This window comes from Lepidochelys kempii, chromosome 19 (assembly GCF_965140285.1).
Source record: "Lepidochelys kempii isolate rLepKem1 chromosome 19, rLepKem1.hap1, whole genome shotgun sequence".
In the NCBI taxonomy this organism is placed as follows: Eukaryota; Metazoa; Chordata; order Testudines; family Cheloniidae; genus Lepidochelys; species Lepidochelys kempii.
The window spans coordinates 7584540-7598256 of NC_136398.1; the positions used below are offsets into that span (position 1 = coordinate 7584540).

The 13717-nt window shown below is 44.8% G+C and overlaps 1 protein-coding gene across 9 annotated transcripts in view; it reads left to right on the forward strand.

The window, feature by feature from the left end:
* Positions 1 to 9232, forward strand: part of MACF1 (microtubule actin crosslinking factor 1) — a 257658-nt gene extending 248426 nt beyond the window's left edge. For 8 of the 9 annotated variants that reach the window (XM_073317698.2, XM_073317700.2, XM_073317699.2 and 5 more), the window contains 4 exons: positions 2740 to 2951; positions 3648 to 3758; positions 6982 to 7105; positions 7664 to 9232. In XM_073317698.2, the coding sequence (XP_073173799.2) occupies positions 2740 to 2951; positions 3648 to 3758; positions 6982 to 7105; positions 7664 to 7920 (704 nt within the window). In that variant the 3' untranslated portion in view covers positions 7921 to 9232. The remainder of the gene's footprint in view (positions 1 to 2739; positions 2952 to 3647; positions 3759 to 6981; positions 7106 to 7663) is intronic. The other variant, XM_073317701.2, reaches the window with a different exon arrangement.
* Positions 9233 to 13717: the final 4485 nt, after the last annotated feature.

The window sequence follows — 13717 nt, forward strand, 5'->3', positions numbered from 1 at the left end:
TTTGTATTACAAGAGTGCTTAGAAACGCCTACCTGCGAGGTCCTATGCAAGTGCATAAAGATACAGTCCTTGTTCCAAATCTAAATAGACAAAACAAAGGGGAGGGGAGTGGAAATAGAGGCCCAGGGGAAAAGTGACTTGCCCAAGGTCACACAGCAAGTCAGTGGCAGAGCTGGGAATAGACCCCAGGTCTTCTGAATCTCCCAGTCCAGTGCCGACCATCTTACATGATGGATTTGTTAATGAAAATGTTGTGTTAAATCCAGCCTCAAGGTAGGAAGAATTTTACAAGGGATAAAGGATGTTCCCTCAAGACAAAAATCTGACTCCCCTGTATTTCATAGCTGAACAGCCAGGTCTGTGTAAGGTCAACCTGGGCCTTTTTGTTGTCGGTGTGTTTTTTGCCTTGGCACATTACATTATTCTTCTTAGTGTTCTTTGCCATAAGCTGGAGAATTCCCCATGTGTACTAAAGGAATCTCTGCTGTGTTTCTTGCCTGTGGCTTTCAAATGCCACAAAGGACCTCTAATGGCAATGAACGTCCGCACGGTAGCACTGGAAACCACAGCTTGCAGAGCAACAGTTGAGATACATGTCGCTAACACTTCATTACAAAGACAGTACTCCTGCTTCTAGTGGGACTTGAACGGTTTTCTCCATTTTCCCTCTGCCGGAGAGCTCGGTACAGGGAGTGAGAGAGGCCCATGGTGAAGCGTGGCCGCAACCAGCATTCAGCGGCTGGGATTCTCCGAAAGGGGAATGAGCCACACCCAACTGAGTGAGAGTGTAATTTCAGACTAGGATTCAAGCCTGCATTTGTTTAACAATGAGGGTAATTAACCATGGGAACAACGGAACAACGGTTGCAATGGATTCTCCGTCACTGGCCACGTTTAAATCAAGACTGGATGTTTCTCTAAAAGACCTGCTCTAGTTCAAACAGGAATCAGTTCAGGGAAGTCCTATGGCCTGTGTTGTACAGGAGGTCGGACGAGACAATCACAATGGTTCCTTCTGGCCTTTGTAACATATAAATCTATGGCAGCAAAAAAAAGCCACTGATATTTTTGGCTGCGGTACATTGTATCTTGGAAGAAGGGTGTGTTAGTTCCACTATACACCACGGAGGAGCGTACCTGTAATAACTCCATGTGGTTCTGGGCATGTCGGTATTAGATAGATGTCAGCCAACCGGAAGGAGTTCATAGAAGAGCAGTAAAAATGATTAGAGGGCTGGAAGAATTGACTTGTGACTTATTAACAAAATAAGATAGCTTAACTAGATCTTGATTAAGTAAGGGCCATAATAAGCAGGTACATTGCTTAGAAGATATAAGCACCAAGCAGAGAGGAGGGTTGTTTAGGGCATAATCAAGTGGAGAAATATAAAGGCGAATAGAGAGTGTGTATCGAGAACAGGTTCCCAAGAACAAGGCTTGTTAGAATGTGAAATCCTCTCCCAAGGGAAGCGGGGACTGATGCATGTTGCCGAGCTGAGGGACTCCAGAGGAGAAAAGCTTCCAGCCCATTTTGTCTGGAAGGAAAGCAAATGCAACACAAGGACTTCTTTGCCAGGGAGAGTAAACTGTGTGTCTGTGTGAGGGGTCTGGGACTGGAAACCATCTTTCCCCGCACCCAGCCCTCTGGAAGAAAGAAAAAAGGAAATGTTTAGCAGTCCTTACTCACTACAGTCTCTTCCTTACGTGAAACAGCTTAGGTTTGGTAGTAGTCAATACGTCCCTTTATCTCAACACAGTCTTTGAGACTTTAATTGGTTCTGATTATCTTTTGAAGCCCATGCTACATATTCTTTGCTTCTGTCACCTGCGGCTTGTTGCTGAAATCAGCATGATTCGGAAGCGGTGCGGCTTGCTTTCTATAAGCTCTTGAATTTACTAGTGCAACTCTGCTTCTTCGTCTCTACTGTTAATGCTTTGCTACGGGTGTTTTAGGGTGCGGGTGCCAGGGTTCTTCCCATCCCTAGGTTATCACAGAACAAGGCTTCTACCCTGCAGTGGCTTCTTTGTCTTTCAAGTCTAACACATTGAATCTAATATTGCTCCTTTGTCCTGTAAGGCTTTGCTCATGGCCTTGCTCCTACTTACTTTAATGAATTTGCTGTCTATATACCTGGTGAGTTTCTGAGATACTGGCCTAGGCTGATCTTCTTAGTATCTCAGGACGTAGAACTTCCAACTGCATTGTTACCCCTTTGCTAGTTGCAGAGAGACCTTCCAGTTCCTGGGACTTTCAGATCCAAATTTTACGTTTGCCGTCTGATATGAGTAGTTGTAGCTTGGAAAATTGGTCACGCTCCACATAGTCATGCGCTGGGTGTGAGAGCAGGAGTACGACCTTTCCGAGCTGTTCTATTCAGTATTTTTAACCTGTCCTAAGAATGTCATCAGCTGCTCGTGCTAATTTTAACTAGACTTGTATAATAGGCCCAGGACATGCATAAAAGTTGCATAATTCTGTCTGAACTCCTGGACCTCTAGGGTTCTTTCGCCTATCACAAGTCTTCAAAAACCAATCAGCAAAGTTACATCGTCGCAACGGAGCGAGAATGCTGCGCTGGTCTCGCTCTGCTGTGGCCAGGATGAGAGCAAGACGTCCATTGTAGGTCAGAGATGGAGTCTCGTGGATGTCTGAGGGATGTCCTCCTGGGGCTAAGCAGGACTTGGGTGAAACGCCTCAGGGGTGGTTTTTTTCAGGAGATGCTTTGTTTCCTCTTTCAGCACGAGGAAGGACCAACCTCGAACTTAGAGAGAAGTTTATTTTACCAGAGGGAGCCTCGCAGGGAATGACGCCTTTCAGGTCACGGGGTCGAAGGTCGAAACCCTCCTCCCGGGCTGCCTCCCCAACGCGCTCCAGCTCTAGTGCAAGCCAGAGTAATCACAGCTGCGCGTCCGTGCCATCTTCTCCAGCAACGCCTGCGAGTGGAGCCAAGGTAAGGCTGATACTCCTTTGCTTTCCTGATGCTCACGCCTACTCAGACCCCATTCCAAGGAGACCAGGAGCTGAAGCATTAGGTAGGAGAGGTTTTTGCGGGGAGACTCAGAAAATAGGCGAATGTATGCTTCATTGGTGGACACCTGAATGGCAGAACTTGGCTTAAAACTGGTACTTGAGGCAGGGATAAACCCATTGACTGCACAGTCGATATATTTAAATCATTCATGCCACAAGTTTCTTCCCGCTTTGTATACACTACACCTGCCGGTAGGTGACCATTCGTAGAGAGAACGTAAACACGTCTCAGGAAAGGCTGAGTTGCCGATTGAGGTTGTTTTTATTTTTACGTTCTCACATTGTAACTCTTGGGACCATTGCTGATTCTCCTATCTTCCACCAGTCCGCATTTCCCCTGCCATCTCTCTGTGCGATAGGAGCAGACTTATCTTGGACATCACTGCTCACACGAGCAGCCGGCTAGCATGAAGGAGGAAGTGGCTGCCTTTTTGTGTCTCCTTTTCACCACATTGTGCCAATGTGCATTTTATTTTGTCGTCTGTTTCTTTTGGAATTTATGTATTTTCTGTTTGTTGTTCCCATTTCGGATACTTTTCTGTTCCATTTTCACTCACTTTTCACCTCTTTCCCCCCCCTTTCTCCCTACCCTTCCTTTGGATTTTCCATTTCACAGACTCCACATCACTTCTCTCGCTGTTATGACAAACCCTGGTTGGTAAACAGTAAAGCTGGCACCCCTCACAGGGGCTTCGATAATTCCGACTCCCACCTGTCCAGCTCCGAGGTAGAGTATGGCTCTGCTGGTCAAAGGACCTGTTGAAAGGAAGGAACGCGGCTGCTTCCTTTTCCTGCTGAATGCTTTTCTTTTATTATAGCAGCGCTTGTTAGCACAGCTAACGCTAAGACTGTGGGCGTTTTTCAGGCGTTCCTAACTCGGATCAAAAAAGAAATTCACACAAGAATGAAACTCAATGTACAAGATGCCTGAAATCAATTTTTACCCCTTTTGAGCAATTTTAAAACAAGTAATTTATCAGATTGCAAAACTCAATGTAACTTCCTGGCTTTAGCCACTTTTTTTTTTTTTTTTTTTTTAGCATTCAAAAAAAGACCATAATGAAAACTAGGGATCTCTTAATATTAAAAATAGGAATAAAATCACCGAGTTAGCACTTGAAAATCAGCCACAGCGCATGCCCAGTAACCACTTTTACCATAGGTTTCTGCAGTACACATATCTCTCGGCGTATTTCGGCAGATCTACTGTGTCCTATAACGTCACACACTGATGCGAGGCCTCTGCAATACTTTCATACAGCGGAGTGAATTCAGGCTGAAGTTCCAGCCTGAACGTAGAATTCTCTGACCTCTGGGAATTGGTGGTGGTTCAGAATTTTAACGTAGATTTTGGAGGTTTAACATACCGGCAGTCTGTCATGTCTCCCATTCTTGATCTTCTCTTGAAAATAGTTTCCGAAGTTTTGTTATCAAAAAGTCAGGTGTAGTTTCTGAAATGTAAGAAATGATCCACATGTTGCCATAAGAAAGACTTTGGGAAGATACTGCATTTTGTTATAAAGTACGATCAAGGGCCAGGATCAAAAGCTCCAGGATTTACTGACAATGTTGGAGAGTCGCTCTCAAAACAAAAAAGTGCCAGAGAGAAATGCATGTAGAGGGAGCTACTTTCAAATTTCTTAAAACCTCGTTCCACGGTTTGTTTTTGGTCCTGTTCAAAGGCTTTTCCAGCACTTTAAAACATGTTAATGGAACTTAACTGCCATGTATCCAAGGAGGCATCTGTCCTCTTCCTTGACTTTCCCTTTGCTTCCTCTCCCTTTGCTGTAGCTTCACGAGACAGAAAGAAATTAAAATCTCTCCAGTTCACATCAGAGGGCGTTTGGGAGAATCTCTCTCCAGCTGTTTGTCAGAAGATTTATTCCAAAGCGACCCTCCAACTATTAAAAGGCATTTCTTTTTATGGTGACACAAACTGAAAATTGCAAAAGGATAGTTAGCTGCTGCTGAATCAGTCTGCCCATTGTGCTGGTAAACTCACAAAATTGGGTGACTGGGCAACAACTTGGCAGATAAAATTCAACACTGATAAATGCATTGAAAACTCTAATCCCACCTATACGTAAAAAAAACAATCAGGTCTAAATTAGCTGTTACTACTCAAGAAAGAGATCTCGGAGTCATTGTGGAGAGTTCTCTGAAAACAATCCACTCAATGGGCAGCGGCCGTCAAAAATGCGGACAGAATTTTGGGAATCATTAGGAAAGGGATAGATAGTAAGACAGAAAATGTCATACTGCCTCTATATAAATCCTTGGTACACCCGCATCTCGAATACTGCATGCAGATGTGGTCACCATATCTCAAAAAAGATATATTGGAATTGGAAAAGGTTCAGAAAAGGGCAACAAAAATAAGGGGCCTGGAACAGCTTCCATGTGAGGAGAGATTAATAAGACTGGGACTCTTCAGCTTGGAAAAGAGACAACCAAGGGGGACATATGATAGAGGGTCTGGTGTGGAGAAAGTAAATAAGGAAGTGTTATTTACTCATCATAACACAAGAACTAGGGGTCACCAAATGAAATTAATAGGCAGCAAGTTTAAAAACAAACAAAAGGAAATATTTTTTCACACAATGCACAGTCAACCTGTGGAACTCATTGCCAGAGGATGTTGTGAAGTCCAAGACTATAACAGGGTTCCAAAAGGAACTAGACAAGTTCATGGAGGATAGGTCCATCAATGGCTATTAGCCAAGATGGGCAGGGATGGTGTCCCTAGCCTCTGTTTGCCAGAAGCTGGGAATGGGCGACAGGGGATGGATCACTTGATTACCTGTTCTGTTCATTCCCTCTGAAGCACCTGGCATTGGCCACTGTCAGAAGGCAGGATACTGGGCTAGATGGACCATTGGTCTGACCCAGTATGGCTGTTCTTATGTAAAATGCCAGAATCCCAGTACCTGCAGGCTTGGATGTAACACCTTGGGTGGCTGTTTTCCTGCAATTATTTTATGTTGTCTTAAAACCAGCACTAGGTTTATTTTAGAAACTTGGAGCTGCTCTTTCCAATAGGACTCAGGAGTCCTCTCTTCTTCAGAGATGTTATTCTGACTTACAGTCATGCTTTCTTTGGCTTCCTATTTCTGTGGCAAGAGAAGTAACAGTGGGAGAAAGCTTTGTGTGTGTTGCTTCCTCTAGTGTTTATCTGCAACATCGTAAAGGTCACAGAGCACACTGTTTAGCAGAAAACAGAGTGCGAGTAGCATATAAAGCTTCACTGAGAAGCTTTCAGTTATGGTGGAGAACTTCTGGCCTGCATTTCCCGTGTTCATTCACCACCAGTGCTTGAACAAATGTCTTGGATTTTTTTAAAAAAAATATTTAAAATTCTCTTTGTTGGTTGTCTGTCCCAATTTATATACATTAGGCTGAAATCCCTTGGCCCTATTATGTCACTTGGGACTGAAATTTGGCACACTTTCACCAAAAAAAACCCAGCATATTTTCACCAAAACATAACTAACCTTTATCATTGTTCTGGACTTTTTAAATACTAGAAATTTCCCAGGATTTCATGTGACTTTTTGTGTGGCTTTTGACCCAAAACAGTACTTGGACCTTAAGATGGACGACAGATTTCAGGTATTTTGAGATAGATCTGTAGCTTAGTCAGAGATGGATCGATATAGATATAAAAACATGTCAAACTAAACAAAATAATTAACAATGGGTTTGCAGGGAAAAGCACTAGCATGTAGTGCTATCCTGAGGGCCCAAAGCCACCATGGGTATGATGTTTTCAGGGACGAGGCTTCGGTGGAACAATAAAACAATTACTGTATGTGTTCTCCTTGACCTTTACGATGATGGTGGTATTTATATATTGGAATCCTGTTGCCGAGATCTACCTCTGATATTAACCCATTACAAAGTGAATTATACCATGACGTCTAAAAGACTCTCGATGCGTTCTTTATTCCAAGGTGACTCCATCTGCAGGCAGCAAGCTGAAGCGACCAACTTTTCACTCTAGTCGAACTTCTCTTGCGGGTGATACCAGTAATAGTTCCTCTCCAGTCTCTACAGGTGCCAGAACCAATCGGGCTGGTAAGTGCTAGGTTGACCGTTTTACCTGTAATGGATGCTAAAATATGTGGTATCTCCTTTCATAGCTGTCCCTGTCTATGGATTCCAGTCGAGAGAAAGGATAAGATACTGACCATCTGTAATAGCTTAGGATAAACGAAAGGACATGGTTATACAGGCTGGTCTGTTTATCCACTTGTAGTAGAGATGTTTCAGTGATTGCCTTGACCCTGAGTAGTTTGGGATGCATTTTAAGAGGCATTTCCTTTAAATTGTGTTCAGAATAAAAGCTTCATACCACAGACCCTCTGTCTCCCAGAGCCTGGAGTGAGAACAGCCAGAAACAAGCTGTGACATTCTCCAGCGAGTCTTAAAGTTTTAGGCAAAGTTGCTCACTGTCATCGTAGATCATAGAGCGATCAGTGATCCTGTATTGATTGCACAGTCTTCTAATAACATTGCTGCTATTGTTGGGTCTGCAGACTGGTGGCGGTACTGAAGGGAGGTGGGGTCCATTTGCTAAGGGTTAGAAGGGGGAGGTGTTTCAGCGGGGTCACAAATACCTGGATTTAATTTCAGATCCTAAAAAAACAGCCAGTCGTCCCACAAGTCGTGCTGGAAGTCGGGCAGGGAGTCGGGCCAGCAGCCGGCGGGGAAGTGATGCCTCCGATTTTGACCTTCTGGAAACTCAGTCAGCCTGTTCAGACACTTCAGAAAGCAGTGCGGCAGGGGGTCAAGGCAGTTCGCGACGGGGGTTGGCAAAACCTTCCAAAATCCCAACCATGTCCAAGAAACCTACTACTGCCACCCCCAAAACTCCAGGCCCCAAGAGATAATACTGTACCAAGACCCCCTAAAACAAAACAAAAACCTGTGTCCAATTTTTAACCCTGCCACGTACATTGGATGTATATTTATTCTAAACGGGAAAAATTATATTGTTAAAAGTGTAAAAGAATAATTGTGTTATGAAGCTGCCTTATTTGGGTTTTTTTTTTTTCTTTTTTGTAAGTTACTATTTTCATGTGAATATTTATGTAGATAAAATTTGCCTCCTGGTCACCCCTATTCACAGTGGGGCCCAGAAAACTGAAATGTGGGAGAGGGAAAGCAAGCAAAAAAAGTCAAGATGTGAAAGTGTAAAAAAAAAAAAAAAAGTTAAGAAAAAAATTATACATAGGATTTCTGCGCGGTGCAGGGTGTGAACCTGCTTTATCTTTTAGGATTGTTCCTAAATGCCTCTTTATAAACTTGACTTGCTGTCTCAGCGAGATAAATTATATTTAAAAAACAAAAAACCAGAATCCTACAGTGTTCAAGGAACTCTCTTTTTCTGTGAATCATGGATACCTCAAACAGAGACACATGAGGTGAGGGGATTTTGGGCGTCTGCTTCCATTTTTTTAAAGGTTATGTGATTTTACCTGAAGAAATCGGAGTTTGTTTGAATTAATAACATTTGCACATGCTACAGTAACGGGGTTCATTACAAATGCTGTCTTTAAAATACTGTCCCAGCACTTATGCTTTTAAAGAGCAAATAATAGTGATGGGTTTGGGGGGTAGAACTTTAAAGCTGTCCAGAAGAGAGCGCTGGGTTGGCAACCCTACAGATACGTCCTTTAGAGGATGGGACGGAAAGGTGCTTCTGTCACTTCCTGTCCTACCTGTTAGAAGACTCTTCTGGATGGCCACCCAGTCAGTTCGCATAAGAGACTGACTCACATTGTTTGTTACAGAATTGCTATTTATCTGCACCTCTTTTCCTATTTATTATTTGACTGGTCATTCGACTTCAAACCAGACTGAGATTTACGTCACCTCTGCTCCTAGAAGAAACCTGGGACTTACATGCACCGTTGCTTGTCCTTTAAATGAGTCTCACCAGCGCACTTGCTAGCAAGTCCTATCTCGCTTTTGTATGCGACTTTTCTTTGTGATAAAAACAACTGACCAAGTGACCATGCGGGTGGGTCTGGGGAGGGGCTATCTGGACTTCCTGTATTTATTAAATATTGTTCCTCTTCAGCTCTGACCATATTGCTGTGTGATTCTCTCAATTGGTTTAATTGAGGCAGAAACTGAAGCTCAACCAATGAACTGTTTAAAACAGTTTTTTTGTATTAAAATTGCTTGCAGTAATAACAATCTTGCTTCGTGTTTTATTCCACAGTGCGAGCTTTATAAACATACGTATTCAAGCTTCAGCGTTTTCTTACAAGGCAAAAGCAGCATGGCTGGATAAAAATGTATTTTGAATGCATCTATAAGACAGCAAAAGTTGCCTTTGAGAGCACATGTGGGAGACCTGCTTAGAATGTATGGTTCACCGCTCTTTCATTCCTATGCTTCCTATTCCTTTGCCATCTCGGCATTTCACAATCAAACCACGTGCTGTGGTGGATTCTCCAATAACTATTGCATAAGACATCAGGACTCTAACAATCACTCAACCCACTGAGTGGTATCAAGTGAATAGAAATCGGTGCAGAGACTTGTGTAGGTTATGAATTCACACCATCCTCCACCACTCAGAAAGCAAGCAGCTGTGCTCCATGCTGCCAAGAGTTTCTGGGTGAACTCCAGGTGAAGTGTATTGCACTAATTTAGCATGGAGCTACCAAGGGTCTGGATAACTGCTGCAAGGTCCACACTTAAGAGGAATGAGCTGCTTGCTTGCCAGGTAGGGAGATGTTTGATGGTTTGGGTTATTTAATTACTTGGCAAAATATGGTCTTGAGATCCTTATTAGTTCCTTTTCCTATCCTTATTAGTTTCTTTCCCTTTTTTTACATGTGTATCCCAGGGAAGCATGCTAATATAATCTTCTGTATGATGTAACGATGGACTGTCTGGGGAGAGATAAGTGGTCGGTTCCACAGTGGAGCAATACATAAGAACGTGCAGTCGTTAAAGACAGAGGTGAATAATGTGAGCCATAGAAAGTGAAAGCTCAGGGGGAAATTGGCTTGCAAAGCACAAGAACAGCGGGGAGCAATCTAAGGTTATACAGCTGATCCAGCCAAACCTTGCTCCAGTTTAAAAGCTGCATGTGGCTGTACTATTGGAAGTAAAGCAATGTGTTGTCTTAAGGTGCCTGTCATTGCCAAGAGTCCAGCTCGTCCATACTGCTGCATGGGACCAGGGAAATTAATGCAATTTGTATCCTGCTGTGGGATGTACTGGGTTTTCAGGTCCCTCTAGCCCAAGCTGTGTAAAGTCAGTACTAGCCCTAGGGGAGCAAGGCACTAAAATCTAGATCTAGTTGACTTGGAAACCCCAAGTTCCCCCCCCCCCTCCTATCACATTCCCTCTTCCTATGTCTGCACTGCGGGGAGTGAGAACGTGGTGCACCTGGCTTGTAAGGTGCACAGCAGCTGATCGTGTGGCTGCTTACAAGCCTGGGCATTAACTAATGCCAGGGGTAAATCTGTCTCTAGTAACCAAACCATCTTCATCCCAAACTTGATTCCCACCCCACCCCCAATTCCGGATTTACCCTTAGTGGCAGGAGCTTAGGTGCACTCAACTCAAAACTCTTTTCACTTCTTTTAACCCTGTCTTACCCCATTGTATCTTCATGCTGAAGTCTCCCAATGCCAGTAATTCCTACTTTCCAAGACACTGGCTTGTTTCTTGAGCTCAGTATAGTATAATTTGCTGCTCCTATTTCCCACAAGTCTTCCCTGGCTTCCTCTCCTACGGAATCTAGTCCAAAAGTCTTCAAGGCCTTCCCTGGATTTAGCAGGCAAGGAGAAAGGGCAATATTTCTCCGAACGTATCTCTAATGCTCCTGTTACGTGGTGCGCAAATACCAGATTCCTTCCTTCTCTCTCCTCGTCACAAGTGGTGAATGCTGCCTTTAACATCTGCCCCCAGCCCCCTGCTTCAGGCTAATTTGTTTCCTTGAGTCAAATCTCATTTCAAGGGCTTGTCTCTGCATGAAAGTGGTTTTAGATTAAGCTAGGGTGTAAATTTAAAGTGCAGTAGCTATTCTTGACTAATTCCAGGTGCGGGCATTCAATCTGGAATAAAAGTGACTTGTTCCTGTTTATTTGAACCCGTTTTCAAATTGGGTTAAGCTAAACAGGAACAAGGAACTCTTGATTCCTGAACCTTCCTGGAAGGGCCTGTCTCTAATGACTACGCATTCTACTCCGTGAGCCATTCTGTTTACTGCAACTCTCCTTCCCACAGCTATGGCTGTTTTATTTGTACTTGAATGTATTGACTGTCTACCTGAATGTAAATCTGTGCTGTGTTGTGCCTCAGAAAGATTGCATGAAAGGTTTATCATATAAGGGGGAAAATGCATTGAAGGAAAAAATTAAAGTGAATTCTTTCAAGAGAATATCTGAGAACTCCAAAATCCTCCCCCCTCCTCCCCCCCGAGCTCACTGTACACTCAGCGTATCTGCATCAAAGTTGTTTGCTACATCCGCTGTGGTATCTGTAACCTATGTGCTTCCTAATGAAAGTGACATTCTCATCTGAAGTATAATCTCAGGTCCATCATTTATATTGCAAGCCCCCGAGGCAGGGTTGTGGCTCAGTGTTAGCGGAGAGGCACCGAGCACGCTTATGGGCCCTGTAAAATATTAATACATTTGGCTATCGATGTCAGAAAACTTGATAATTCCCTAAATTCAACCCTTGGGGACCTGCTTTTCAGATGTCAGTGTGTGTAAAAATGTACATTAGACTACACAAGTCTGCAGCTGCTGAGCAGAATTCTTCTGGTCAAGTTCCTCTTAACCCTCTAATCTATGTAACAAATCCATTTTGAAGTGTCTGTGATACACACGCGTCACAGACGATGTACTAGCATTGTCCCTTCAAAGCCTAGCTTCCTCAATGTTGCTGTTGAAGTGTTGCCAATGGGCTTGATGCAATACAAGCTGAACCGGGTATGGCTTTGCAAGTTTCCTGTTTTCAGAACTACATTTGGTGTCTGTCTCGGTCCCTTCAGGTACCTAACCACCGTGCAACAGCATAAACAGTTCTGCATTCCTGAGAGTCAGCGCTCCTCCAAGCAAAGCAATGTTTTTTAAACATGGGGTGATCTGAAATTATTAGGGTCTTAAATGTTGTCCCTTGACTACTGATTGTGGTTGCATTGAGCAGTACTTGTCACTAGCACCTGCCTCCGTGTAGTGACACATTTTTAAAAGCTCTTTCTTTAAGCAAAGGTCACTGCAGCAGACCCAGGCTGTAAAATGGGCCTGCAGTTCATTTCAAAATGTGCTTATCTTTGCTAAGACGCCCATGGATTCTGATCTTGAATATATCCAGTTTTCACTTGTTGAACACTAGTCTACACTCCAGTTTTCACTTGTTGAACACTGTTCTTGCACCCCATCATTTCAGATTGTCCTGTGTGGGCATTGTAAACCAAACACATTCATGGATGGAAATCCAGTGGTTCCCAGGAACTCCTCCTAGGCTAACCCACTGGTAGAATTGAAAAGTACAGTATTGCCTATAGGGTGGAGTCTCATTTACACATTTTCTCGCCTTTGGGAATGACATTCTACATAGACCTGAGCAAACCCTATTTCCCCCTCTCCGTTTGGTGGCTTGCACTAATAAATAAGTTTTGTTTTGGGTCAACCCAAAACTCAGCACACCAGTTGTTGAGTTGGTTCAGGAGGAGCCAAGCTTCATTTCCACCTCCCCTGAACTGTTTCGTTTTGGTTCTGAGGTTTTTAAGTTTTAAATAAAAAGTAAAATTTTAAACAAGCCGCTTTTGAATAAAAAATTGAAATGTTTCGTTTGGAAACCGTGGGAACAGCAGGTTCGATTTTAAAAGGGAGGGGAGAGGGCATGAATGTATGCCCGAAATCTGCATTTTTGTAAGAAACTGGTGCTGGAGAAACGTTTGCCTACCTCCCTGTCTGCTGTGCAGATTGTCCAGACCCACCCAGCCTCTCCCTTTCAGTAGCAGGTCGGTATAAGAGACACGTCTCCGCTCAGCATCACCTGGGACTCTAGCCCCCGTTCCAGGCAGGAGGGCGAAGTGTCCCAGTTAAGAGCCGAGCCAGGAGAGGGCAGTGGATACCAGCCCACCCAGCCCACCTTCACCCCGGACCGACCGGCCCAGGAAAGCCCCCCTTCGCGGGGTGGGGCTTATTGCCATGCCGGCAGCAGAGCGGGGCTGGAGGGGGTGGCAGAGCAGAGACGTTCTGGGGTCAAAATGGGTTTTTGTCGTCCCCGTCCCGACACGGCTGCCTTGGTGGGAAGCAGGGCCCTGTGCCGCAGGGAAAGCCGGATCACGGAGCACTGGCCCCTGAGGCTCAGCGTTTCGCTGGAAACCCCGATTGCCGTGGACGAAAGACTGGGGCCGGGGCCGGGGCCGGGGTCAGGGCCAGCCCCTCGCTGCTCGCTCGGCGGGGCCCAGCGCTGCGCCCGCAGAACCGCTGGCCTCCCGGCAGCCCTCCTCTCTGGGCGCCCCTTCTCGCGGGGGAGGGGGATGAAAATCCCGCACAGCTGCGCGGCCAGCGCAAGAGCCAACCCGTGGGAGGCAGGAGGAGGGCAGCGGTCGAGCGGAGCCCGGGGGTGCTGGGCTGGGAGGGAGCGCTGCGGGGCGCCACCTCGCTCGGTGTTTCCAGCGCGCCAGGCGCGCTCCTCCCCAGG